Source organism: Eublepharis macularius, chromosome 5 (genome assembly GCF_028583425.1).
Source record: "Eublepharis macularius isolate TG4126 chromosome 5, MPM_Emac_v1.0, whole genome shotgun sequence".
Lineage (NCBI taxonomy): Eukaryota > Metazoa > Chordata > Lepidosauria > Squamata > Eublepharidae > Eublepharis > Eublepharis macularius.
In genome coordinates this window covers 11,381,511-11,406,521 of record NC_072794.1, presented here as the reverse complement: position 1 = coordinate 11,406,521, position 25,011 = coordinate 11,381,511, and the positions used below count along the sequence as shown (strand labels likewise).

General features: G+C 46.9%; 2 protein-coding genes across 4 annotated transcripts in view; one reads left to right on the top strand and one right to left on the bottom strand.

Moving 5' to 3' along the window:
• Positions 1-630: 630 nt before the first annotated feature.
• Positions 631-7,966, bottom strand: OAZ1 (ornithine decarboxylase antizyme 1). Its single transcript, XM_054979423.1, is given in 6 exon segments — positions 631-1,098; positions 1,285-1,370; positions 2,068-2,240; positions 2,516-2,602; positions 2,604-2,661; positions 7,743-7,966. Coding segments are annotated over 6 exon segments (663 nt in total). The 5' UTR covers positions 7,871-7,966; the 3' UTR covers positions 631-967.
• The window catches only part of JSRP1 (junctional sarcoplasmic reticulum protein 1), a 70,007-nt gene continuing 52,443 nt past the window's right edge, over positions 7,448-25,011 (top strand). For 2 of the 3 annotated variants that reach the window (XM_054979418.1, XM_054979417.1), the window contains exons 1-2: positions 8,082-8,457; positions 12,562-12,667. The gene's annotated coding sequence lies outside the window, so the exon portion shown is untranslated. Of the gene's footprint in view, positions 7,701-8,081; positions 8,458-12,561; positions 12,668-25,011 lie in introns of those variants that run through there. The other variant, XM_054979419.1, reaches the window with a different exon arrangement.

Genomic DNA, 25,011 nt, shown 5'->3' with positions numbered 1-25,011 from the left:
CCCTTCCCAAGACAAACTGGACCCCGGCAGATTAAAACACCATTCCCTGCAGCTGTAAGGAAAATGAGTCAGAGACGCTGGATCCAACATGTTAGAAAACTTGTGGTTTGGCCCTTACACAAATGTGTTGGCTCCTTCCATTCTCCCCCCTCCCACTTCTAGCACTGATAATCCATTTTAAATTAGGTGTTTATTGGGAACAAAGGATACAGCAACTAAGGCAATTTAAATAATTAAATAAATTTAGTGAACTAAAAATACGTTTCCCAAATTCCATTCAGCCCCTTTAAGCTCATTTTCAAGGCACCCCCCCCTTTAACAGATGGGGAGAACTTTTTGAATTTGCTTATGTATTTAAGAGAATAGTGCTAACTTCAGTGACTCAGCCTGGGGCTGCCCCATCACAGAAAGGAGGGTGGCTCACCTAACAGTCCCCTTATCCTAAGCAGTCTCTCTCGAATCCAAGCCCACACCACTGGTGCCATCCTATGAGATGTCCAAGAAAGAAAAGTGCAAGTTAGATGAAGGAATCCATCCACCCTGGCACAACACCCTCTCAACTGTGCAAACCAGGTTAGTCCCCCCACACTCTGGAGCACAGCACCCGCTTTCAAACAGTAAAACCAGCAATAAAGTAAAATATAAACTTTTATTTAGAATTAAAGCAAATACTTCAGTATCACAAACACACAATATTAAACTTCCAAGAAATATACTGCTAATTTGGAGTGAGCATTTATTTTTGCACAATCACAACATGCGGACAAATCCAGAAAGAGAAAGATGACAACAGTCGGAAATTTTCAACATCCCCCCGCCCCACCACCACAGCAGCCTGTCACAATAATTCGTACAAAGAACAAGTCATTAAAGCGCGCACACGTGTGTATATTAAAGATGTTGACAAAATTTCTACAGATTCATCTTTACGGAGAACAAGAAAGCTCTACGAGGCAAACACTGCAATCTAGTCTTCTTCAGAAGAGTCTCGTTCAAACGTGTAGGCCATAAAGCAAGCATCGGGTCTCTTGGGGACTAGGGGATGCCCTGGTTTCACAATCTCAAAGCCCAAAAAGCTGAAAGTACGGAGCAGTGAAGCTGCCAGGAAGAAGAGAGAAGGCATTTAATATGAAGGTCTGGAGATATAACAACATACTACTAGACAAACAGTGGGGTCGATCTTGCAGATCCAGACCCGCTGCGAGAGGGAAAGCACCGCTACTGATCTGCAGGATCCTCATCCAAACTTCCCTTAGCCCAGCAAGCAGGCTTGGCGTGGCTTACCTCTGTCATCTCTGTTCTTGTGGAAGCAAATGAAGACATGGTCAACTTGAAGTTGTTCTTCAGCAAACTCAAGAAGAACTGCAAAACTGAAAGGAGGGGCACAAGTGAGTTAGTCTCCCCTCAAAGCACTGAAGACTATGCTTTGATTTGGGTGAAAAAAAGAAGCAAAGCTGATTGACAGGCAATGGTCCAGTACCATTTCAGCCATCTGTTCTGCAGTCAAAGAGGAAGTTCTGCCCTCTCTCCCACCCCAAATTGCATGTTATTTATAAGCATCCCATCTAGAGCTTAATACACTTCTTAGGATTAAATATGCATCAGAACCAATCTTGTCTGTACTCCTATTGACACAGCTGCTGAGATTTGCTTCAAGAATGAAGTTCACTATGCAGTTTGAGCTTCCCCATTAAATGCAGATATTTCATGAGCCTAGCAGCATGGAGGTTATAAAGTAAAATGTGTCCTTTTCAGCTTAGATTTTGGTATTCTTTGTCTTTGGGGGGGGGGGAGTCCCAGCATTAGAACAGACACTCCTGAATGTCACTCAGCAGAGAGGGTACCTTGTGAAATACCTCTGAATCCTACCCATCCTACCGGAGAAGAGACCAATGGGGTGGGACAGAAGGAATAGTGGGTGCACACCTGCATTCTCCAGCAGAACCGACTGCTTTTACCAGACATGACAACTAGATACCATGTTAAAATCTATCCGAAGAGCAGCTTTGCAGAAGAACAATACAAAACAAAAACCAAACAGGAGTAGCAGAGACATTTTCTGCCTACCTATCTTTGCTCCCTTCAGGCAGAGCACCATTAGGAATTTCGATGTACAGGTTGCTGTTGTTCAGCACAGTTCTCCAACTAATGTGCTTGGCATCCGTCAGCTTGGACTGGACGTTAAGGATTCTTGTCCTGTTATTTGATGTTACTTCTTCTGTCACATTCAGCCGATTATCCTGGGAAAGCAAAACAGAAAATTGCTGTATCTTCAGATTATTTATTTATTTAAGGTTACAAACCATATTGAATTATGAAACATTCACGTAAAAAAGCACAGACTGTTCCCCCCCCCCTCTGCTTTAGTCTTTGAATTCCTGCACACACTCCAGATTAACTCTTTGGGGAGATGCAATTCAAACACCACTAGATTTCCACAATCACTGGTTCACCACAGCCCCAGTACTAATCTCACAGCCCCAGTATCCCCACTACTAATCCCACAAATACTTACGGAATAAAATAAATTAGCTGAAAGATTGTGATCCCTCTGACTATTCCCTCGCCCACCTGGGATCTTCAGGGGTGGGTGAGGGGCATCAGGAGCACCACCGAGGCCCTGGACCCAGGTTACTACAGCAACTGAAGGACACCCTGGAACTGAAGGAGACAGGAAGGTGATGTTTAGCGTAGTCATAACACAGTAATGTACAGCAAGGAGCCAGTGCTCTAGAAGAGGAAGCAATAGGTTCTACCAGGGACTAGAAGGGGACGTAAAGAGAGTAGAATCAGGTTTTGCACTTATATTTTTATATCAGTAATAGGGGAGGGGAGTAATCAATCATAGGCAAAAACTTCTTGTCTTCAAATCACAACTGGAGTTTTACCAAACGGAAGCCCACAAAAATTAAAAGTTCTCCCTACATTACCTTGATAAGACACTAGCACACAACGCTCTTACCCTTAAGTGAAAATACTTTTACATGTTTGTACTGCTGTAATGGCAAACCTTAAAATCACGCAATTCTGATTCATGCCTGCCAGGGAATTCTTCTGTATTTGCTGTCTTTTGGATACTTGTATTGAACATGAGACTGTATCTATGGATGTGCCCCATACCTTCAGGAAAATTTAATCAGCGTGACAGTAGCAAACATCCAACTGTGAGTTTGAACCTGGAGGAATTCCAAGCTCAAATGCTCCCTCCTTCCTCATGCATGGGAAGACAATTCCTCACATTCTGTGGGAAACCAAAGTATGCCATCATTTCCAAATCAACAGGGTTACCCTACAAATCAAAGTTCCTGACAGGCCGGTCTGCAGTCCTGCTTTTGCCCTGTAAATCTGAACATGGCTTGCTGGTTTGGATGAACAACTACGGTTTGCTGCAAAAAACACAAGCGAGGAAGGTAAGTGAGGCCAAGGACATCCCCCTCCCCGCAGGCAGATTCATATCAACCATCAATCATGAGCTGCTGTGTCCCAAACAAGCCAGGAAAATACCAAATTAGTCCTGAACTTGGTAGCTGCTAGCTGCTCTAGGCAAGGGTTCCAGCATCTCAAAACCAATACCCATCAGTTCTCTATGTACACAAGAACAGGTTTATGTCAATACGCAACAGAAAGCTCTCTCCTTTTCAATGCCAGCAGCACTGTTCGCTGCCCCGGTTAGCCCCTCCCTCTGCACCACCGCTCGCCCTGCAGGCTCACTTGGGTTGCGTCACCTCAGCAGATGCAGCAGATCAACAGCCCCCTTTAGGAAACTCTCACATCCATCCTGCCAGCAGCCATTTGCAAAATGGTGTAAACAGGCAAAATGATTAAAATCCACCATGTTGAACCTCCCACCACACTAAATCCTTCTATTTGCAGCAGCACTGGGTCCAGCATTTTCAATGCGATTATGCAGCTGATTTCTCCCACCTCCTTCTGCCAGACATGTAAGGCTTAGGATTCTAGTGACATATTATATCCTGAAAGATGCTGAGCACCAAGGTGCTTATGTAAAAAGGCAGCATCAACTTTGCACTGATTCATGCATTCCTTGAAGGGGCTCACAAGTGGAATCCCTTTTACCCTCTCTAAAGAGCAATCCCAGCCTCTATGCTATTTGTTTCTTCTCCAGTTTAGATGGCGGCTTCGTTTTTACAATGCTATACAGACATGTCATTTTTTCCGGTACTAGTGGAGCAGGGCAAGCACACGCAACTACTGTTGTTTTAAAAAACAAAAGGATTTAAAGGCTTGGATTCATAACATTAATGTTTCCCATTTTAAACTAAACCCAAATGATTAACAGCCATGAATTTCCATACCATTACGTAAGTAAAGGATTTAGCTTCTCTGTACTTATGCATTCTCCACTAGTTTTGCCCTGCAAGACACAGCCTGAAATAGAGATTATTAAGAATCCTTAAGACGCTGCCTAGAATAGCTAAGCAGAAGGTAGACTCTAGCACTTGCTTGTTACAGAAATGTGGCAGAGCTTGACCTCATCTGCCAAGGCACGCAGGCACGCATTCATAAGCAAGAATACACCGGATCACTAAGCACGGACGAATTATGATTTGAGCGTGCACTCTTATTTTGTACATTAAAAAAAATCAGTGGGTTGCAATACTGGTTTCAAAAAGTAGACCACACAAGACTGCCATCAGCTTGTCAATCAAGCTTAGCAACCTGTGTATTTTGAAGCCATTTCAGCTGCTCCAATGAATCTTGTCTTGTTTTCATCGACAAAAGTATCACATGGCTCCCCAGCACCTCTCACAGACAGACTTGCAGGATTTAGGCCTCATCCTCTATCATGCTGGAAAAAGTCTGCCCATGATAAGAATGCCAAAAGAAAAGCTCTCCTTGCTCTGAAAATCCAGAACAGTAATTTCAGCCCACTCATCTACTCCACCCGTACAAACTCCCACCAGTGCTGAGACACAGCAAGAAGAGGATTAAGGCTGAGCTTCTGGCGAGGTAATGATGCCTCAGCATCACTTCTGGTAAAAGGCAAGAGGTTGTGGGCAAATCCATGTTCCACATCACATCTGCTTCAGGACGGAAAGGGGAAGTTTACTTCAGGCCATGCCTAGAGTGCGTATTAGACTTCTCTCCCACCCATAACAGGCCCCCTCTTTTGAAACTGACAGATACGCCTTAAATGTGTTTATCATTGTCTTTATCAATGGAGAGAGATAAGCTGAACAGGACCAAGACTTTCCTCTCTGCTCCTGAGTACATGGCAGGATTCTTCCCTACAGAACCCCGTCCTGCAATACTGCCTGCACACTGGACCCCTGATTCTAACCCCCCCTCCAATTCTCAGAGCATGTCTCTCACTTAACTATGTAATTGCTTACATCAACTAAAATGACGGAAGAGGAAAAAAACACAAGGTTGACGGTAATGTTTTTAACGTTTAGATGTACAAGTTCATCCTATTTTGAACTTTCCTTTTAGGAAGACTGCTTCCCCCGCAACCCCCGATTCAGCCATTTTCTGGGCAATATGTGATATGTGAAGAGGACAGGAATTCTCCTGTCAATACAGAGAATACACATAGATTTAATTTTAGTGAAACCTTTGTTCAATGAGTATTGTCCTCCCCTCTTGGGTGTATCCAATTATTTTGTATCTCTACTTGATGGAAGATTTAAATAGTTCTTTTATAAGCCACAGAATCCAATATATTGGAGAAGATCAGCTCCCCCTACCCCCAGTCACTCTTTGTGTATGCCAAAGAGGGCACATTTCCTCCACAAAAAGAGCCATCGCAGTAGCAGGTTTCTATGTACTTGGCCCTATATTTCACCTCATATTAGACATTGTCACTCTCCAGGGAGAACCCTATTGGTAGGAATCCCCACTGCAATCTTTTCATGAAGAATGCGTTTCATCCATTCCAAACTAGTTAATCGAAACAGGGAAGATGGAGGACAGCCTGCATACATTATTTCTCTTTCTCACATACATTTCTCTGGCTGTCTGATCATGTGTTCATGTCCCTAGTGGGAGGGGGGCAGGGAGAAGAGGACCCTCTCACCCTCTGATAATTCTATCCTTCCTGCTACTCACTTGATCTGCTGTTGGGTACCCAATGAAAAATGGGGGGGGGGTGAGGGGTTGACAATGAGATACCGATACATCTGTATCTGTTTTCTGTACTCCCTCATATTAAGTAGCATCTCCTGCTTTTCTGGCATTCAGATGCCTTGATGGCCATTTGTGTAGTTTGGAGGTGAGGGGTGAAAATAGTCAATTCTGATTACCATCAATGAAGAGAGATGGTCTAACTTTCTCCCCCCTACATCCTCCAAAGATGGCATACTGAATGGAAGAGGATGCTATGATGACCGGGACGGGTGGGTGGGGAGAGAAATATGGATTTGCCTGATGAATGGAGTTTCACTTTCCCTCCTCATATTTCAAGCACACTGAACAGGCCTTCATTCTTCACAGGGTGTTTGTGCACTTCCGTGGCCAATTTTTTTGTTTGGAAAGGAGGAAGAGAGCAAACACATTTTTATTTCCCCTGGTGAACAGAGAGCTGTCTCACTTTCTCTTCTCCCTCCCACAAATGAATAGGAACTTGTGTGTTCCTGGGTGTTGGGAGTGTTTTCCTGTATAATGGAGAGAAGAGAAACCAAGTTGAGCCGCAATCTAACCACTAAAGAGAACAGCCCCCTTTCTTCTCCCTCTCCCAACAGATGTATGTTATCCAAGGAGCTGGGGAAGTGTTGGGCTGGAGGAGCATAGAAATTAAGAAGTTGAGCTGCAAATCACCACTCTGCTAGTTCAAATTCCACTACTGCCATGAGCTCAGTAGGCCTTGGCTAAACCACCTCGCTCAGCCCAGTGTATTGTGGGGATAATAACTGCTGAGCAGGACCCTAATCTGTCTAAAAGAACAGTATATCTGAAGTGAGCTGCGACTCATGAAAGCTCATATCCTACAACAAATGTTGTCTTATACGTGCTACTGGACTCTTGCTCTTTTCTGCTGCTACAGACAAACACGGCTACCCACCCTGATCTATATAAACTGTTATTATTGGTGAGGGGGAGGAGACAAAGATGTAATCTCCCTCCAGTAGCAACTCTTCTGCACCCCCAGAGAAACTGAACAGGGTCGCATGCTTTTCCAGGCATGAGTCAGTGAGAAAGGGAAGGATTTGACTCTTTTCTCTCTCCCCCCTCCATAAACACAAAAACTGCGCGAGAGAGGTATTTTCATGGGTGTGGCCCTGTTGGGGGGGGCGCTCTGGATTTTCCCCACCACCAACTGAACCAAAACGTCTCTCATCTCACTGCCCCCGCCATCTAGTAAATAAGATTTTGCTTTGGAGGGGCGGCATCAGGGATGTATGTTGGATAAAATATAAACTCCGAAGATGCTTAAATATTTGATGCTTCTTTTGGTGCTGGGGGGGGGGGGGGTGCTGACTTGTAAAATTTGGGGAGTAAGGCTACTCTGGGGGGGGAGCTCCTCCCACCCTGGCAACATAAAATCCCTGTATTTTTCCCCTCTCCCCTCTTCTCCTACTCGGGAGAGACCAGCATCGGCCCTCCCGTGGGGAAGAGGGCGGGGCCTGGGGCTGCCCCGCCCCTCTCGCGCGGGGAGGGGCCACTAGGCGAGGCCCGGCGACTAGGCCGCGGGAGGATGAGGCGAAGCGTCTCCCCGCGAGGAGGGGAACCGTCGCCTGAATGTGAGGCTTTTTGGTGGTGGCTGGGGGGCCTGCTCCTCTCACCTCCTTAGAGCGGCGCTGGCGGGCAGGGCGGGCATGTCTGCGGGTTCTTGGTGGGTCTTTTTATTTCCTTCTTTCTCGCGGGCGAAGCAGTGACTGTTGAGGATCCGCTGCAGGGAGGATTTCACCATCCGGGCCGCCCCCTGGTCACCGAACCCCCGAGTCGGGTCTTCGCCCCCCTCCCCCTTCGCGGCTTTTCACTACTCTTGCCTCTTCTCTCAGTCGCACAAAATGGCGGACGCTCGGCGGCCGACCGCAGCTTTTATACCTCGGGAGGGACGGACGGCCACGCCCTCCCGCGCGGGTCGCCACGCCCACTCCAAGGAGAAACGGGTAACGACGCGCTTGCTAGGGGGCACGCCCTGCTCTCTTCCATATATGGGCAAGACCACGCCCCGCTTTTCCCTTCTTGAACTCTATTTTTTTTTTAAAAAATGCTTCTTTCTCTCTTCTCTTGAGGTAAACAATTTGCCCCTCTCTTTCTCCGCATCTTCTTCCCCACCGCTCCTGATTGGCTGAGGAGAGTCGGCTGGTGAGAAGGGGACGCGCGTGCGCGTTGATGAGCCGCTCGCCGGAGGTTTGAGAGGAGAAATAATAATAAAGGGAGGGTGGTGTCCAAGAGGTGAAATACGCTTCTCTGATTGGTTGAAGGAGACGAGCTGGTGGATTCGATTGGCTGGATGGGTTGGCTCTCTGAAGGAAGATCTCAGCAACGAGGGTAAGGGGGTTGGGGAAATCTCCTTGGATGCCGAGGTACTCGCGCGTGCGCAGACTAGTTAGGAGGCCTAGAGGATGGGAGAAAGTAGGGTCAGTGAAGGAGAAAGAATTGGCCTACACAACTACACACATCTTTCCTTAGGCAATAAATAAATAAAATATAGGTAGCCAACTTGCTTTGTTGATACCCCGCCCTGTGAAATGCCTCCCCCCCCTCATCTCCACACACAGTTAACATGTTCAAAATTCTTTCCAAAAAAATCTCTTGGCCTGTAATGGCGCGATGTTATGAAAGGATAGGATTGCCAACCTCCAGGTGGTGGCTGGAGATCTTGAATGACAACTGGTCTCCAGGCAACGGATCAGTTCCCCTGGAGAAAATCAAAAAGAGTCCAGTAGCACCTTTAAGACTAACCAATTTTATTGTAGCATAAGCTTTCGAGAATCAAGTTCTCTTCGTCAGTTACAGACTAACACGGCTAACTCCCCTGGAGAAAATGGCTGCTTTGGAGGTTGGACTTTATGGCATTATCTCCTGCTGAGGCCCCTCTCTCCTTTTAAACCTTCCCCCCCTCCTCCATCAAAATCTCCAGGAATTTTATAACCTGGAGCTGGCAACCCAGTTTAGCCCCATAACACCTTAAAAACAAGGAGTTTTTTTTCAGAAAGTATATGTCAGTACAGAGTATTTCCACCTCTTTATGGACTACTTCCACTTCTTGGGCATTTGTGGACCTGGGCTGAGAAGGGGAAACATGAGTTACTGGTGCACCTCTTTTTTTTTCCCGGAAAAAAAAAACACTGTTAAAAACTAACAACATTTATGAGCTTTACTGAAACAGAGCTCACTTTCTCAAGAAAGCTCATGCTGGAATTAATGTTGTTAATCTTTAAGGTACTGTTGGATTTCTGTTTTGCTTTGCTGCTAGAGATTAACACTGCTACCCAAGTAGAAATGAAAGTGGAAGTTCCTTGCACAGTGTTGTCAGCCTCCAGGTGCTGGCTGGAGATCTGGAATTACAGATGATCTCTAGCCAACAAAGATAAATTCTCCCGGAGAAAATGGCTGCTTTGGAGGGTGGATTGTATGGCACTATACCCCTTTGAGGCCCCTCCTCAAACCCCGTTCTCTCCAGGCTCCATCGCAAAATCTCCAGGAATTTCCCAAACCAGAGGTTGCAAGAGAAAGCAACAAACATTCATGAAAAAATGTTTCCTTGTGCTCCACTACTTCGTTGCGGTTCCTCCCCAAAACTTTGCCTTCCCCAGGCTCTTCCTCCCCAAAAAACATAGAAACATAGAGCTGGAAGTGAACCCCAAGGGTCATCTAGTTCAACCCCCTGCACAATGCATGAAATTCCAGCTATTGCCCCCCTTCACCCCCCCCCCCCCAATGACACTTGCTCTATGCCCAGACAAAGGCAAAAAAACCTCCAGGAATCCTGGCCAATCAGGCCCAGAGGAAAATTCCTTCCTAATCCCAAAGTGACAATCAGTATTACCTGGGGCATATAAGAAAAGACCACAAGAGCCTATCTTATCCCTTCATGCCCCCCTCTCCCTATCTATATTCATTCATATTGAGTCTTAGAATCATCATAGCTGTCAGGTGACCATCTAGCCTGGCCTCCATGGATGTGATGTTACTTCCAAAATCTGGAAGTGACATCACACCCCTCCAGAAACCCACAAACCACCACAGAGATTAGTGGAATTGCTAGAATGTCATCCGGTATTACATGACCACAAATACAAAGAACATAAACGTGAAAAACTTACTACGTGTGAAAATAATCATATCAAAACTTTATCTCATCTATAAATATGTCACAACGTCCTATATAAATCCCGTATAGTCATAAATGTACCATAAGAGAATTAATCTAATTTAATTTAATTTATTAGATTTATATTCCGCCCTCCCCACACCAGCAGGCTCAGGGCGGATTACAATTTACATACATTCAAAATACATCTAACAATTACACAGTTTAAAATTATAAATATATAAACATCCTAAGATTTAAAATACATATATATATATATACACACACACATATATATACTCAGCGGCATAATAAAATGCACTATATGCATGCACAAGGCACCTCCCTTTCACCTTCACCAGAGCATTTACAGTGGAGCTCAACAGATGGAGGATGTCGCTAGTGGGGAGGGCACAGACCATGCTCGACTAGACGGGAGGATTCCGCCTAGCATCAACCATACGCCTGGTGGAACAGCTCTGTCTTACAGGCCCGGCAAAAAGACAATAAATCCTGCCAGGCCCTGGTCTCATTAGACAGAGCGTTCCACCAGGCTGGGGCCTGGACCAAAAAGGCCCTGGCCCTGGTCGACGCCAGGCGGGCCTCACTGGGGCCAGGGACCTTCAGCAGATGTTTGCCGTTAGAGCGAAGAGTCCTCTGAGGCTCATATGAGGAGAGGTGGTCCCGCAGATATGCCGGTCCCTGTCTGCATAGGGCTTTATAGGTTAATAGCAGAACTTTGAACCTGATTCAGTACTCTACTGGTAACCAGTGCAGCTGACGCAATACCGGCGTTATGTGCTCACACCTTGACGTTCCGGTGATGACCCGCGCTGCTGCATTCTGTACCAGCTGTAACTACCGGATGAGGTTCAGGGGAAGCCCAGCGTAGAGTGCATTACAGTAGTCAAGCCTAGAGGTGGCCATTGCCTGGATCACTGTAGCCAAGTCACGGGACGAAAGATAAGGGGCAAGCTGCCTGGTCTGTCGAAGATAGAAAAAAGAAGACCTGGCAACCTGGGCCTCCATAGTCAAGGAGGCATCCAGAATCACCATATATAGTGATAGAATAATGTTTCTTGGATGAAGAACCCGATAATTTCCACAAGTAAATATAAACAGGCGGTGGAGAACTGACTGGAATGCTCCATTTTGATTGTTTTTTGTCAGAGCCAAAAAATATTTACTGCATTCTTCTTCCCCACTTCCTGTGATGGTCTAAAAACTTGGCCTTCCAAGATATTAGGACAGACGTTACATCTCCCACACTTACGATGGTCATTAGTCATGTCTTATGATGGCCATTGTAAGTGTGGGAGAGGTAAAGTCTGTCCAAATACTCTGGAGGGCCAAGTTTTTTGTTATTTCGTATATAATCTTTGTATATAATCTTGTATATAATCTTGTATATAATCTTTCCTGGAATTGTTATATGAGTTGTTGTCTGAATGAGCAATTATATACATAGTGGTACATAGTACATTTATGAATATACAGGATTTTTGTATACATAGTGATTTATATAGGATGTTATGACATATTATTTATAGACAAGATAAAAGTTTTGATATGATTGTTTTCACATGTAGTAAGTTTTTCCACGGTTATGTTCTTTGTACTTCTGGTTCTTTTACCATGATTCTCTCCTTGGGGTGTTACATGACGGTATCAGTGACATCTTTTCTCCTCCTATCATCGTATCGATCAGTGGGCAGTTGGGTGCAGCAATCAGGGATTCCATGCCACCTTCTAGAAACAGGCAACCTTAGGGAGGGGCAATGGGACGGGGGAGACCAAATGTGGAGGGAACCTGCCTGTTGACGCTGTGGTGCATTGGCGGCGGCGGCGGCAACCATGTAACTTCCAAAGGAAAGTGTTGCCATGTGAAACAGCTGTTGGAGACTGTTTCACAAAACTGCTGTACATCTGTCTGTGTAAACCACTTTGGGTGCACCTTATGGAAAGCCAGCTCATATTATTTTCAAGTAAATAAACATAACGCTGTAAATAAAATTGTTCAGCAGGTCCCACTGGTTACAGCGAGACCTGTAGACCAACGCCTACTTATTGGCATCTGCTGTGGGCCATTAATTATTTCATGCTGGCTGTTCTGTGTGTACCATTTTTTAAACTGCACCGTCCTGCATTGCTGGTATGGGAACAATTTAATCAGCAGGACAAGCCAGTTAAAGAGGGCGTGCTTTTAAAAACATGGTTAAGTGCAATATTGGAAGAAATTGGGTGGACAAAGAGAGGGAAGTGGGATAAACTGTCCCTTTGCTCTGTCAATAGCAGTCTACAAATAGACCTTGCAGCTCTGCCTATTGCTTTTCTTACAGATTACGTGCAGAAGGTTGCCAGTTCAGTTCCCTGCTCAAAGACTAGGAGAGTCCCTGCCAGTCAAGACGAAACACTGGGTTGGCTGGACCAATGGGCTGATTCTGTGTAAGGCAGCTAAATATGCTCTCTATTTAAATGGTTGCACGATTGGGTCCTTTTTTCTTCTTTGTCCAGGTTGTGGCTAAATTATGCAGTTGTGCCAGTTCTAAAAATCTTTTGCTTTAGCACATCCCACTGAGCCAGGTTGCAGGGGACCCTTGCTCTGGATCCTTCCCGTTATTTTGCAGACTGTAGGACTGAACTAGGTCAAAATAGGCAGGAAGCAGCAATTTCACTTACTTGACTATAGGAATTTCATTTTAATTTGTTGCTATTATTTATTGATACCCCGTTTTCCTCCCTAATGAGGACCCAAAGCAGCGTACATCATTCCCCCCTCCTCCGTCTTATCCTCACAACAACAACCCTGTCAGGTAGGATAGGCTGAGCGACTAGCTAAAGGTCACCTAAAATGCTTCCATGGCACACCAGGGATTCAAATCCGGTTCTCCCAGATCTTAGTCCTACAGTTAGGCATGCACATAAGTAAAAAATGTTGGAATATTTTTTTTAAAAACCCCTTACCACCTTTGTGAATAATTTAATTATTTCAGATGCCTACTCCATTGTGTTCAGGACTTAGATGTTTTCAGTCTGCAGAATTCTTCTTCTACGTTGTTTTCATGTTTTAACCTCTCTCCCCTTTGCTCTTTGGCTAGGGGAACGCTCTGTAGATTAGCTGATCCCATTTAATCTCTGTTATTTTTGGGTCTATCCACATTAGGGACACGGAAGTGCACCGTACAGCTCTGTTATTGTAACTCGCAATTTAATTGGGAAATGCCATAAAAACAAGCAGATGGCTGGTGGCATGAGCTTTTGGGAAGAGGCTGTGTCAGGAATGAATACAGGCTGGGTTTTGCTTGCCTAAACATTTCATCTCAAAACAGCCTATTATAATGGGAATAAGTCCATTAGCTCAATCATGTGTTGAGATTATTAATGCTCATTATTAATGAGTCTATTTTCCTACCCATTAACTGAGCAATGGACCAATTAGTTCAGTCCTATGCCCCAAGAATGTATATTCTGTAAATGAAAACATCCCACACAAGAGTCATTCCCATCATCTTTCAGAAATTTCCATGGCATGTTCATTGTCCAATCACTGTTAGGTGTTTCTGCACACTTGATTTATTTCTGATTCTCTTAGCGGTTGATCCCCCCCCAGCATTGGAATGGTTCGGTTACCGTTCTTCTGCACATCGGCCTTCCCTTTGCATTTTTACAATTATTGGGTTGGTTTATTTGGTTCAAAAACGAATACTTGGGGAAGCCTTTGCATGGAGAAGCCTAAAAGGGGAGCAGCTTCACCAACCATACCTAAGTTCCCCCCACCCTGTGGCTCAAACCAGGGCCGGATCTAGGGTTGCCGGCGCCCAGGGCAACCCTAGTCTGACCCCCCACCCCCGTGTGCACATGAAGGACGTGCGCTTCCAGCGCTGTGTGATGATGTCATTTCGGTGATGTCATCACGCAGGGCGGAGCAGTGGAGGCACCAGGCGAATGGTGCGGGCAGCCTCGCAGCCCCCCATGCTGCCTTTCGCCTGCCCCGCAGGACAGGGGGCGGCTGGCTTGCCATGTGCCCCCTGTCCTGCGGGGCTGGCCGCCTCCTGTCCTGCGGGGCAGGCAAATGGCACGGGTGGCCACACTGCCTTTTGCCTGCCCTGCAGGACAGGGATGAATGGCGCGGGCAGCTGCACTGCCTTTTGCCTGCCCTGTAGGACAGGGGGCACGCAGCAAGCTGGCCGCCCTCTGTCCTGCGGGGCAGGCGAAAGACAGCGTGGGAGGCTGCGAGGCTGCCCGTGCTGCTGCCTGCGCGCTCCGTCAGCTGGCAGCTGCTCCCGGCGCCCCCTCTCTGGTGGCACCGGGGGCAGACTACCCCCCGGCCCCCCCTTGATCCGGCCCTGGCTCAAACTGGAAAGCCTCACCTGGGCTGACCCGGAGCTAAGAGCTGGATGCTGCCCCCGGAGGAGCAAACCAACCTCTGTTGGGATGGAGCCTGTACCAGTAGTGGCTACATGCTTTTCAAACAGAGCTGTTTTTTCAGGTTCCAGAAGTGCCCCCTCCAACCCCCAGACACCCAGGGCTTTTGCAATGTTATAAGAAAATCATCATTTTCGTTGAGTTATAATAACCTGCCCTTGTAATAATACTTGCAACAGATTCTTTGAATTCCCAAATTGCTTTAAAAAACGTCAGTCTCTAGCCTGTTCCATTGTGGCGATATGCATTTTTCTTTATATCTCTGCATGGGAAGGGACTAGATACTTACTTTTTTAAAAAAATGAAAGCTGGCCATTCAGAGAATCTGCTGCATGTATTGCTGCAATGGTAGGACAATCTAACACTATGAAAATTACAACAAAAAGATAGTAAATAAAACGGGGTGGGGGAGGAGTGATTCGATGAAGATGAGTGTTTTAATCATCGAAAAGTGGGTTGATGGGCAGGACAAACAAAACCGAAAGAAACATTATGCACAAGGAAACATTGCCACGAAATCAGCTTCCAGAAAAATATTGGGGTAAAAGCGGTCTCAAAAAACTGAGTGGAAAAAAATAGAGAGAAAAAAACCCAAAGTGAAAGCTAAAGGGGAAGAAAGATGTGCAAAAATCAGGGGATAAACTGAAGCAGAATAGGGCCAGAACCAACAGAAAAAATCTGTGCGGAAAACCCCTATATCTAAGAATGTTCCTCCTTCAGGCTTTTAAAAGCACACTGCCAGTAGCACAATTGTAAATTTTAAAACCCTGCTTTCCTTTTGCATCTGTGTTTAGTTGCCGGCCCCCACCCATTCTTGTTATGGAGTATGATTTGTAATGTACAGTACTATGGCATTTTGTTTCCATCTTAGAAAGTTTGCACATTGTTTGCACTAGACCGATTGAACAAGATAGTGCTGTGATTGCACTGTGACGGTCACAGGACACAGCATTTTGTTTACAGTACACCAAGTGGTTGGCTTTCTCTTTAAACTTTATTTTTCTCTCCAGTCCTCTCTTCCCCTTTTTAATAAACTAACATTCCTTTGATTGTGTCCAAAAGTGGTGAAAAATCAGACGTTATTATTTAACTTAGATTAGCAGGTCTGGCCACTTCATTTCCTCAGCATTTTCTGCATCAGCATTTTCTTGCATCCTGTCTTAGGACACTGAAATGCCTTTTGCTACCTTTTTAGAACAAAACGCAGTACAGTATTTCCTATGTAACAGTGCTCTTGAGGAATTCTTTTCACAGTTGTCCAAAAACTTCCCCAATTTGTGCCCCATCAGGCTGCACAAGGGGCAGCCCCATCCCAAGCCCCCGATGTGGATGCGTCCCCAACACCAGCATATTGCTTTTGCTACTAATCGATATCCAGTGCTTGCTCTGCAGAGAGGAAATAGAAACAGAAACAACCTTTGACAAGCTATAGAGAGCATAGTAATTCCACCAGACTGATAGCAACTCTGCTGACATCCACCAATCACGAAGCAGCATGTCACTTATGCCCCAGTGATGGGCAGATGGGCACAGTCAACTGATGTGAACAGATGCACACACACACACACCCAGATGTTGGGGCACTGCTACCCACAGGTGGAAAACACCAAGGCAGGGGAAAAAGCAACCCCCCTAAAAAGAAGCTCTGTGAATGTAACTGGCAGGGGCCCTGGAGTGAACATTCCCCCAGCAAGCTCTGCAGATGTGGGTTCAAGTCTCTACCTGTGGCCAATTACCCTTTTGCCAGCTGCCCTTCCAGGCAAGGACATCTTGTCCACTCCAACCACAGCACTTGCCTGCTTCTGTAGCTCCCTCAGCAGAGCCAGCCCCAGCAGAACAGCCCAGACTGCTCCCACACAAAGGTTCGAGTCAGGGCAGGGTGGAGCACAAGAGCACCAGCCTTTTGCCAGGCAAGGGGAATGCAGAGGCAGGAAGCAACAGCCCAGGATTACACATTTGCCCATTCACAGCAGGCGCTCCTGCTGCCCCCTCCCACCGGTGATTCACTAGGGAAAACAGTAAAGAGTCCAGTAGCACCTTTAAGACCAACCAACTTTATCGTAGCATAAGCTTTCGAGAACCAAACTTTTCAACTGCTGGCTAACTCCTGCAGTTAGCCTAACTCCTAACTAACAACTGCAGCCAACTTCTGTCCAGTTAGGAGTAGGGGCAAGATGTATCAAGTGCTATTCCAGGAGGTGATCTCTCCGGAATTAGATGCCCATAGCCAGCACATGTGATCCCTATGAGATGGAAGTGGGCAGAAGCTTAATCACAGACCACAAGATGGCCAATTCACTGATTTCTGGCAGACCACCTCTTGCTTGTGGGGCTCATGCAAAGAATGCCAACTAAGGTTACTGGGAGTTACTAGGGTTACTGTATAATTTCTTTTTAACCTGTCTTAGATCTTTATTATAGCTTCTCCTTATATTACCTCTCTGGGAACCAAAATCAAGATAATCCGAACTAGGGTATTCCCCATTGCCATGTATGGATGTGAAAGTTGGACGGTAAAGAAAGCTGACAGGAAGAAAATTGATTTATTTGAAATGTGGTGCTGGAGGAGAGTTTTGCAGATACCATGGACAGCCAAAAAGACAAATAAGTGGGTACTAGATCAAATCAAGCCGGAATTCTCCCTAGAAGCTAAAATGACAAAACGGGGGCTATCGTACTTTGGTCTTATCATGAGAAGACTCTCTGGAAAAGTAATGCTAGGAAAAGTGGAAGGCAGTAGGAAAAGAGGAAGACCTAAAATGAGATGGCTTGACTTAATAAAAGAGGCCACATCCTCCAGTTTGCAGGATTTGAGCAAGTCTGTTAATGATAGGACATTTTGGAGGTCTTTCATTCATAGTGTCGCCATAGGTCGGAGGTGACTTGACGGCACATAACACACACACATATATTACCTTAAACTTTTACCTCTAGAGGGCTTGGTCACAACCAACATTCCTTTTTTCTCCAGACATACAAAGCTTCAGGTGTTATTTACTTTATCCAGGTTTTTTAATTTAAGAATACCTACCCTTGGGGGGTTGAATCCCACTGCTAACATCACCTGTGGCGTTTTGCCCTGTTGTGTCACTTATATATTTCTGCCTACTTGACCCTCAATGTTTTCAAAGGTTTTCACGACCACCAAAGTCTTTCACTTTAGGTCTCTTCTGTCAGACTGTGGCTAGATAATGTCCTCTCTACAGGTTCTCCTTTACAAGCAAACAAGAGTCCATTGTTTGAATAAGGAAACTTTACTGCAGAAATGGTTCATTATAGTCCACTGTCCTGAATAGGAGATTCAGGATGGTACAAGAGCATTGTTACCAATGAAGGGCAAAGCATGAGGTACAAAGTAACAGTTCCCAGCTGAACCAGCCTCCCCCCACAGTTCTCAAAACAACGTCTTTCAGACTTGGGAAGCTGGACTCTCTCAAGGCCAATCTTGGGTGGAACGTTGTTAGACAAAACAATCTCTTTTGGTGAGAAGTCTGCTTGGGAACTTGTGCACCTGTGGAGAAAGCACTTAAACACTAGAAGCATTAGAAAATGGAGTCAGTACAGCTTATATACACACTGAACCTGACATTCTGCCCCCCTTAAAATAAATCCCCCCCAGGTTTATATGGATAGCGAGTATGAAAAGCTTTGGTTAGTCTAGGAGCATGAACATGTACAGAATTCACCCACTCATCGAACCCAGAGTCAAAGTCCTTCCATCTGATGAGGTAAAACAACTGATTGCGCCTAATTTTAGAGTCCAAAATTTGTTGCACCTCGTAGTGTATTTGGTCATCTATCAAGGTTGGAATGGGTGGAGCTTTGACGTGCCATTTATCATCTGTTGGAGCCTTCTTCAACAGGCTGACATGGAAGGTGTCATGGACATGGCGTAGATTTTTGGGTAAATTTACAGCAACAGTCACTTTGTTGATTACTTTGCGCACCGTAAAAGGTCCGAGGAACTTTAATGCCAGTTTGCGGCTGACTTGTGCTAGTTTTAGATTCTTGGTGGATATATAAACCTGGTCTCCAGGTTGCAAATCCCATTCGGCCGCACGATGGCGATCTGCGTATTTTTTGTAATCCTGTTTGGCTTTCTCTAGGTGTTTTTTAATGAGAGTCCATTGTTGGGCTGCCTCCCCCCACCATGAAGACACATCTGGCGAAGTCGGGGAAAGAGAAGGGGGAGCGTCTAGCGGAAAAGGGTTGAAGTGGGCCCCGTACACAACCTTGAAAGGGGCTTCTCCTGTAGAGGCATGTACACTGTTGTTGTATGAGAATTCTGCTAGAGGGAGGAGGTCCACCCAGTTATCTTGTTGGAAGTTGATGTAGCAACGAAGGAATTGCTCTAAGATTTGATTAGTTTTTTCCGACTGCCCGTCGGTTTGTGGGTGGTGGCTTGAACTGATTCCTTGCTCAATATTTAACATCTGTAAAAGCTCCCGCCAGAAGTTGGCAACGAATTGTCCGCCGCGATCCGAAATCACCTTGGACGGAAAAGAACGTAATGTTACAATGTGTTTTAAGAATAGATCTGCCAGTTTTCGAGCGGTGGGTATAGTGGTACATGGAATGAAATGGGCTTGCTTGGAAAACAGATCTACCACCACTAAAATGCAGTTATGTCCCTTGGATACTGGTAAATCAGTGATAAAGTCCATGGATATCGTTTCCCAGGGTTTGCTGGGTGTTTCCAAAGGTTGCAACAGACCCGGAGGTTTTCCCTTGCGGGTTTTGGTGCTGAGGCAAATGGGACAGGAGGCTACGTATTGGGAAATGTCTCTGCGTATGCCCGGCCACCAGAATTGCCGTTGTATTAAATGTAGCGTTTTCAAGTACCCATAGTGTCCTGCGGTGGGGGCATCATTCTGAATAAATCAACACATCATCAAGATACACCACCACTCCTTTGTACAGAAATTCATGCAGTACTTCATTTATCATGGACATGAATACAGATGGGGCTCCAGTTAATCCAAAAGGCATAACTAAGTATTCATATTGTCCTAGGGGTGTATTAAACGCGGTTTTCCACTCGTCCCCAGCTTTGATACGAACATGGAAGTAAGCATCTTTCAAATCTAATTTTGTAAAGATCTTACCTTGAGCCACGACGTTGAGAAAATCTCGGACGAGTGGGATGGGGTAAGCGTTGTTGGTTGATACAGCATTCAGTCCCCTAAAGTCCGTGCATAGCCTGAGCCCTCCGTCTTTTTTCTTTACGAAAAGTACTGGTGCCGCATGGGGACTATTGGCTGGACGGATGAACCCCCTCTGGAGATTGGTGTCAATGAATTTTCTGAGTTCTTCCCTTTCATGGAGATTCATAGGGTAGAGTCGGCCTTTTGGTAGTGAGGCTCCCGGTAAAATCTCCACTGCACAATCGGTCCGTCTGTGCGGGGGTAGGGTATCGGCTTCCTCTTCGGAGAAAGCCGGTAAGTAAGACCAATAATGTTCGGGTATTTGACTTATTTCCTCCTGTGTAAGGAGAGCTTTCTCGGTGTGGGTCGGATTGGTACCCCAATTTTGATTCCACCGATGGTTTTCGCAGTTGGCGTGGCTGAAGGTGACGCTTCCTTCTGCCCAATTTATGTAGGGGTTGTGATCGCATAGCCACTTACTGCCCAGAATTAACGGATATTTGGCTGTGGTGCTAATGACAAAGGATCTTTTTTCCCAGTGTTGGCCCATGCCCGTCACCACCGGGATTGTTTCCGTGGTGACGGGGTTCATATTGGTGCCATCCATTTGCTCGAAAATGACTGGGTTTTGTAATTCCCGCACTGGCAATACTAATCCATTGACCAGGGCTGGGGCAATGATGTCTCTAGAGCAGCCTGAGTCGATTAGGGCTTGTACACGAATATGCATCTTCCTTTCAGGGTTTAACAAAGTTACTGGTATGAACAATATGGACCCTTGTGGCCGGTCCCTTGTTGGGACGGACCGAGAGTGGATCTGCCGCTTGGGCCCCTTCACGACAGATCCATTTCGTTTCCCGACTGGGGGCTTTCCGGATTCTCCTCTCCATTTAAAGCAGTAGGGTCGTATTCCATGAGTTCTTCCGCCTCTAACCCTCTGTCTGGGGCATTTCGTTGGGAAGTGCCGCGGCCCCTACCCAATCTGGGAGCTGGTGTTGGGCGTTGTAATGTGGGAAATGGAGCAGGGGTTGGACGCCGTAATTGGAGCGGGGGTCTTTGCACAGGCCGGTATGGACATTGTGCTGCAAAGTGACCTGCTTGTCCACATTGCAAGCACAAACCTTGTTGCCATCTAGCATCTCTCGCTCCTCGGGTAGCATATCCCGTGCCTCGTCCTCCCTTCTGCAAAGTAAGGGGCCGTCTTTGTCCCGATTGTTGTTGTTGTTCAACTAACCGGACTTCTAATATGCGATTTTCAACTTCACAGGTTAGTTGAATCCATCCTAACAGCGTAGGAGGATTGTCTTGCATGAGAGCTCTGTCCAGGAGTTTCGGGTTTAGCCCTTGTTTGAATAGTATTATTTTGGTGGACTCCTCACACCTAGGGCATTTAGCGGCCAGCTGTCGGAATTTTGTAACATAGTCTCTGGCCGACATGCTGCCTTGCTTAATAGCTTGCAATTCTGTTCTGGCTCTGGTCTCTTCTAAGGGGTCTTCATATTGTGCCCTTATAGCATCCACCAACCCTTGTAAGGTATTGAGTTCTGGGGCCCCAACATTGTATAGTCCTACATACCAGTCTGCCGCTCTGCCCTGAAGCCGTGAACCGAGATGTTCGATCTGGCTGGCCTCACTTCCGAATAGATGTCCCCATCGGTTGAAGAACTGCACCACTTGTACCAGGAAAAATCCCAACTTGGAGGGGTCTCCGTCAAAAGTGGCTTCCAGTTTCACCCAGCCCATTGGAAGATCTTGCCTTGGGGCTGGTGTGGGGTAATAGTCCGGAATGGTTAGTTGGGTCTGCGGCGTGATAGGAGGCTGCTGGGGGGGTGGGGGTAGTTGGGGCCAGGGTTGTGGCTGTGGTAACGGTTGCCCGGGACCCCCCGGCTGCGGCGGCAGATGCGGGGCCGGTTGTATTGGTGGTGGTCTTATCGGTTGGGTTGGTGGCGGTATCACCGGTTGAGCTGGCGGCGGCCGTACCGGTTGGGTTGGGGGTGGCCGAACGGGTTGGGCCGGAATTGGTCGCTGGGGTGCGGGTCGGAACGGTCGAAGTGGGGGAGGCCTTACCGGTTGATCAGGAGGTGGCAACACCGGTTGAGCTGGAGGCAACCTTACCGGCTGTTGTGGTGGTATTTGTTGAGGTCGGAGCGGAAGGGGCCACTGCGGCGAGGGCCTGATAGGTGCTGGGCCGCGCGGGCTTGCCCCTCCCGGCGTCGCCAATCTCGGACTCGGAAGTAGTCCCCGGGGTACGATCTGCAATGGTTGACCCCCCCCTGGGGGTTGTTGTACGGGGGTAGTTGCAGGCGTTTGGTGTGGTGTCTACCCCCTTGGAGGAGCTGGAGGCTCTTCGAGCTGATCCGGTTGGGTGACTATCGGAGAAGTTGGAGGGGGTATTACCGGAGACTCCGTCGGGCGGCTCGGCTCATCTCCGTTCCCTCCTAGGACCTCTACTGGAGCATCCCCGGGATCTGGAGTTTCGTCCGTTTTAGGGATCTCCGTTGGCATCTCTCCAGGGCAGGGATCCCCCTCTTCCTCCGATTCTGATGTATCGTCAGGGCACAGGCTATCGGAGCAGGAATCCCCTTCACCTCCTGTCCCTGGGTTGTTCGTGGGCGGCGGCTGCAACGGGCGGGCTCCCTCGGGTTAGAAATAACGCTTTGTAGGGTAGCTATTTGTACAGCCATTTCTTCGGGTGATGGTCTCTCTCCCGCCACCATTAATGAGAGTAGATGTATGGCATGAGCTAGGCTTTCTTCCATATTGACTAACCTAGCTTCTAGCAATTGAATTCTACTTGGACCCGGTTGGTCCATCGTAGAGTCCCCAGCAGCGGCAGCCACCGGGGTATTCGGCCTCCAAGGTGGAGGGTCTCCCTGATCGCCTTGCGATCTCGCTGCTAGAATTCCTTTGGCCAGTCCAGTAACTGCTGAAATGCCGGAATCCACAGCCAGGGTACGATTTTGCATCTGTACCCAACTTTGCTCGGAAATCTCTGGTTGCTCCGTCCACGGAGTGAGTTCCGAATAGTCCCAACTTAGGACGCTGCGGCGGGATGTTTCCCATTCTATCTGTTCGGTCGTCCTGTTCCAAAATAGCCATGGTTGGCTGCTGTCCATTTCAGGGACTGTTTCTAGACTTCGGTGCCCGTCCATGGGTAACGAATGGGGCACCCCACTGGCCCTGCGCTCTCTCGTCTCTCGGGGTCTGGCTCCCCACTCCGAGGGTGTGGGTACCAAGAACAACGGGATGGTGATGGCCGTCGGCTTCTCACCCCCACTGCCGAGATCGATGAGAGGAGGGGTGGTAGTTGAAGCTCCGTTCCCTGCCAGTGCAGGGTCTTGAGGTCGTAACTGTTGATCGCCGGGAGAAGCATACGGATCAAACAAAGGATCCCTGTCCGGGACTGCTTTGGATTCCGATGGGTCCGGCTTAGACATGATTGGTAACAAAATGTCAGACTGTGGCTAGATAATGTCCTCTCTACAGGTTCTCCTTTACAAGCAAACAAGAGTCCATTGTTTGAATAAGGAAACTTTACTGCAGAAATGGTTCATTATAGTCCACTGTCCTGAATAGGAGATTCAGGATGGTACAAGAGCATTGTTACCAATGAAGGGCAAAGCATGAGGTACAAAGTAACAGTTCCCAGCTGAACCAGCCTCCCCCCACAGTTCTCAAAACAACGTCTTTCAGACTTGGGAAGCTGGACTCTCTCAAGGCCAATCTTGGGTGGAACGTTGTTAGACAAAACAATCTCTTTTGGTGAGAAGTCTGCTTGGGAACTTGTGCACCTGTGGAGAAAGCACTTAAACACTAGAAGCATTAGAAAATGGAGTCAGTACAGCTTATATACACACTGAACCTGACATCTTCAGTCTAACTGGTATTATAGGAAGACTTTGGCCGATTCCAGATGGCACCCTGCCTCGCGAAACGTCGCGCATCGTCACGCGTCGTTGCGCAGAAAACGTGAAATATCGCATTTTCTCGCGCGAGTTTTGCGCGACGTCGTGCAAAACTCACGTGAGAAAACGCGATATTTCACGTTTTCTGCGCAACAACGCGCGACGTTTCGCGAGGCAGGGCGCCGTCTGGAATCGGCCCTTGTTATAGATGGTAATATGACAGAATGGTCGGTGCTTAGGGGTAGTTGTGAGGCAATGGTCGGTGCTTAGGGGTAGTTGTGAGGCAAAAAAGGGATCCTTCTTTGTTCAATCAGGATTATTATTTATTTATATGCATGATGGTTGTAGAGTCTTGACAAACACACTGGTTTCAAAATAGGTTCACAAACTTGGTGGTTTCAAAGCAGTCACATATTCTTAAAGGTATATTCACAGACCGAGTCGCAAAGACTAAGTTTTCACACAGTTCTTCACTCACAGAATAATTCTGTCACAGACACAGACTCTCTCGGTCAAACACAAAGAAGCCTGACTGCGACGTCGTGCAAAACTCACGTGAGAAAACGCGATATTTCACGTTTTCTGCGCAACAACGCGCGACGTTTCACGAGGCAGGGCGCCGTCTGGAATCGGCCCTTGTTATAGATGGTAATATGACAGAATGGTCGGTGCTTAGGGGTAGTTGTGAGGCAATGGTCGGTGCTTAGGGGTAGTTGTGAGGCAAAAAAGGGATCCTTCTTTGTTCAATCAGGATTATTATTTATTTATATGCATGATGGTTGTAGAGTCTTGACAAACACACTGGTTTCAAAATAGGTTCACAAACTTGGTGGTTTCAAAGCAGTCACATATTCTTAAAGGTATATTCACAGACCGAGTCGCAAAGACTAAGTTTTCACACAGTTCTTCACTCACAGAATAATTCTGTCACAGACACAGACTCTCTCGGTCAAACACAAAGAAGCCTGACTGCGACGTCGCGCAAAACTCGCGCGAGAAAACGGGATATTTCGCGTTTTCTGCGCAACGACGCGCGACGTTTCGCGAGGCAGGGCGCCGTCCGGCCCTTCTCTCTGTTGCCCCCTAGGCTGTGTTCATCCACAGAGTAGAATACTCCTGACTTCCACACTGATTGGATGAACTATACAGCAACCCCAGACGAGATAGGATAACCTCTTTCTTAGATACACACAGACCAACTAAACTAGACAGAGTTCCCTGGATGACCAACCCTCCCCCCTTTCTCTGCACTCTCCTCAAAACTGCAATTCACTCTGCCCCCCCCCCAAGGTACAGCACCCTCCACTCACCCATC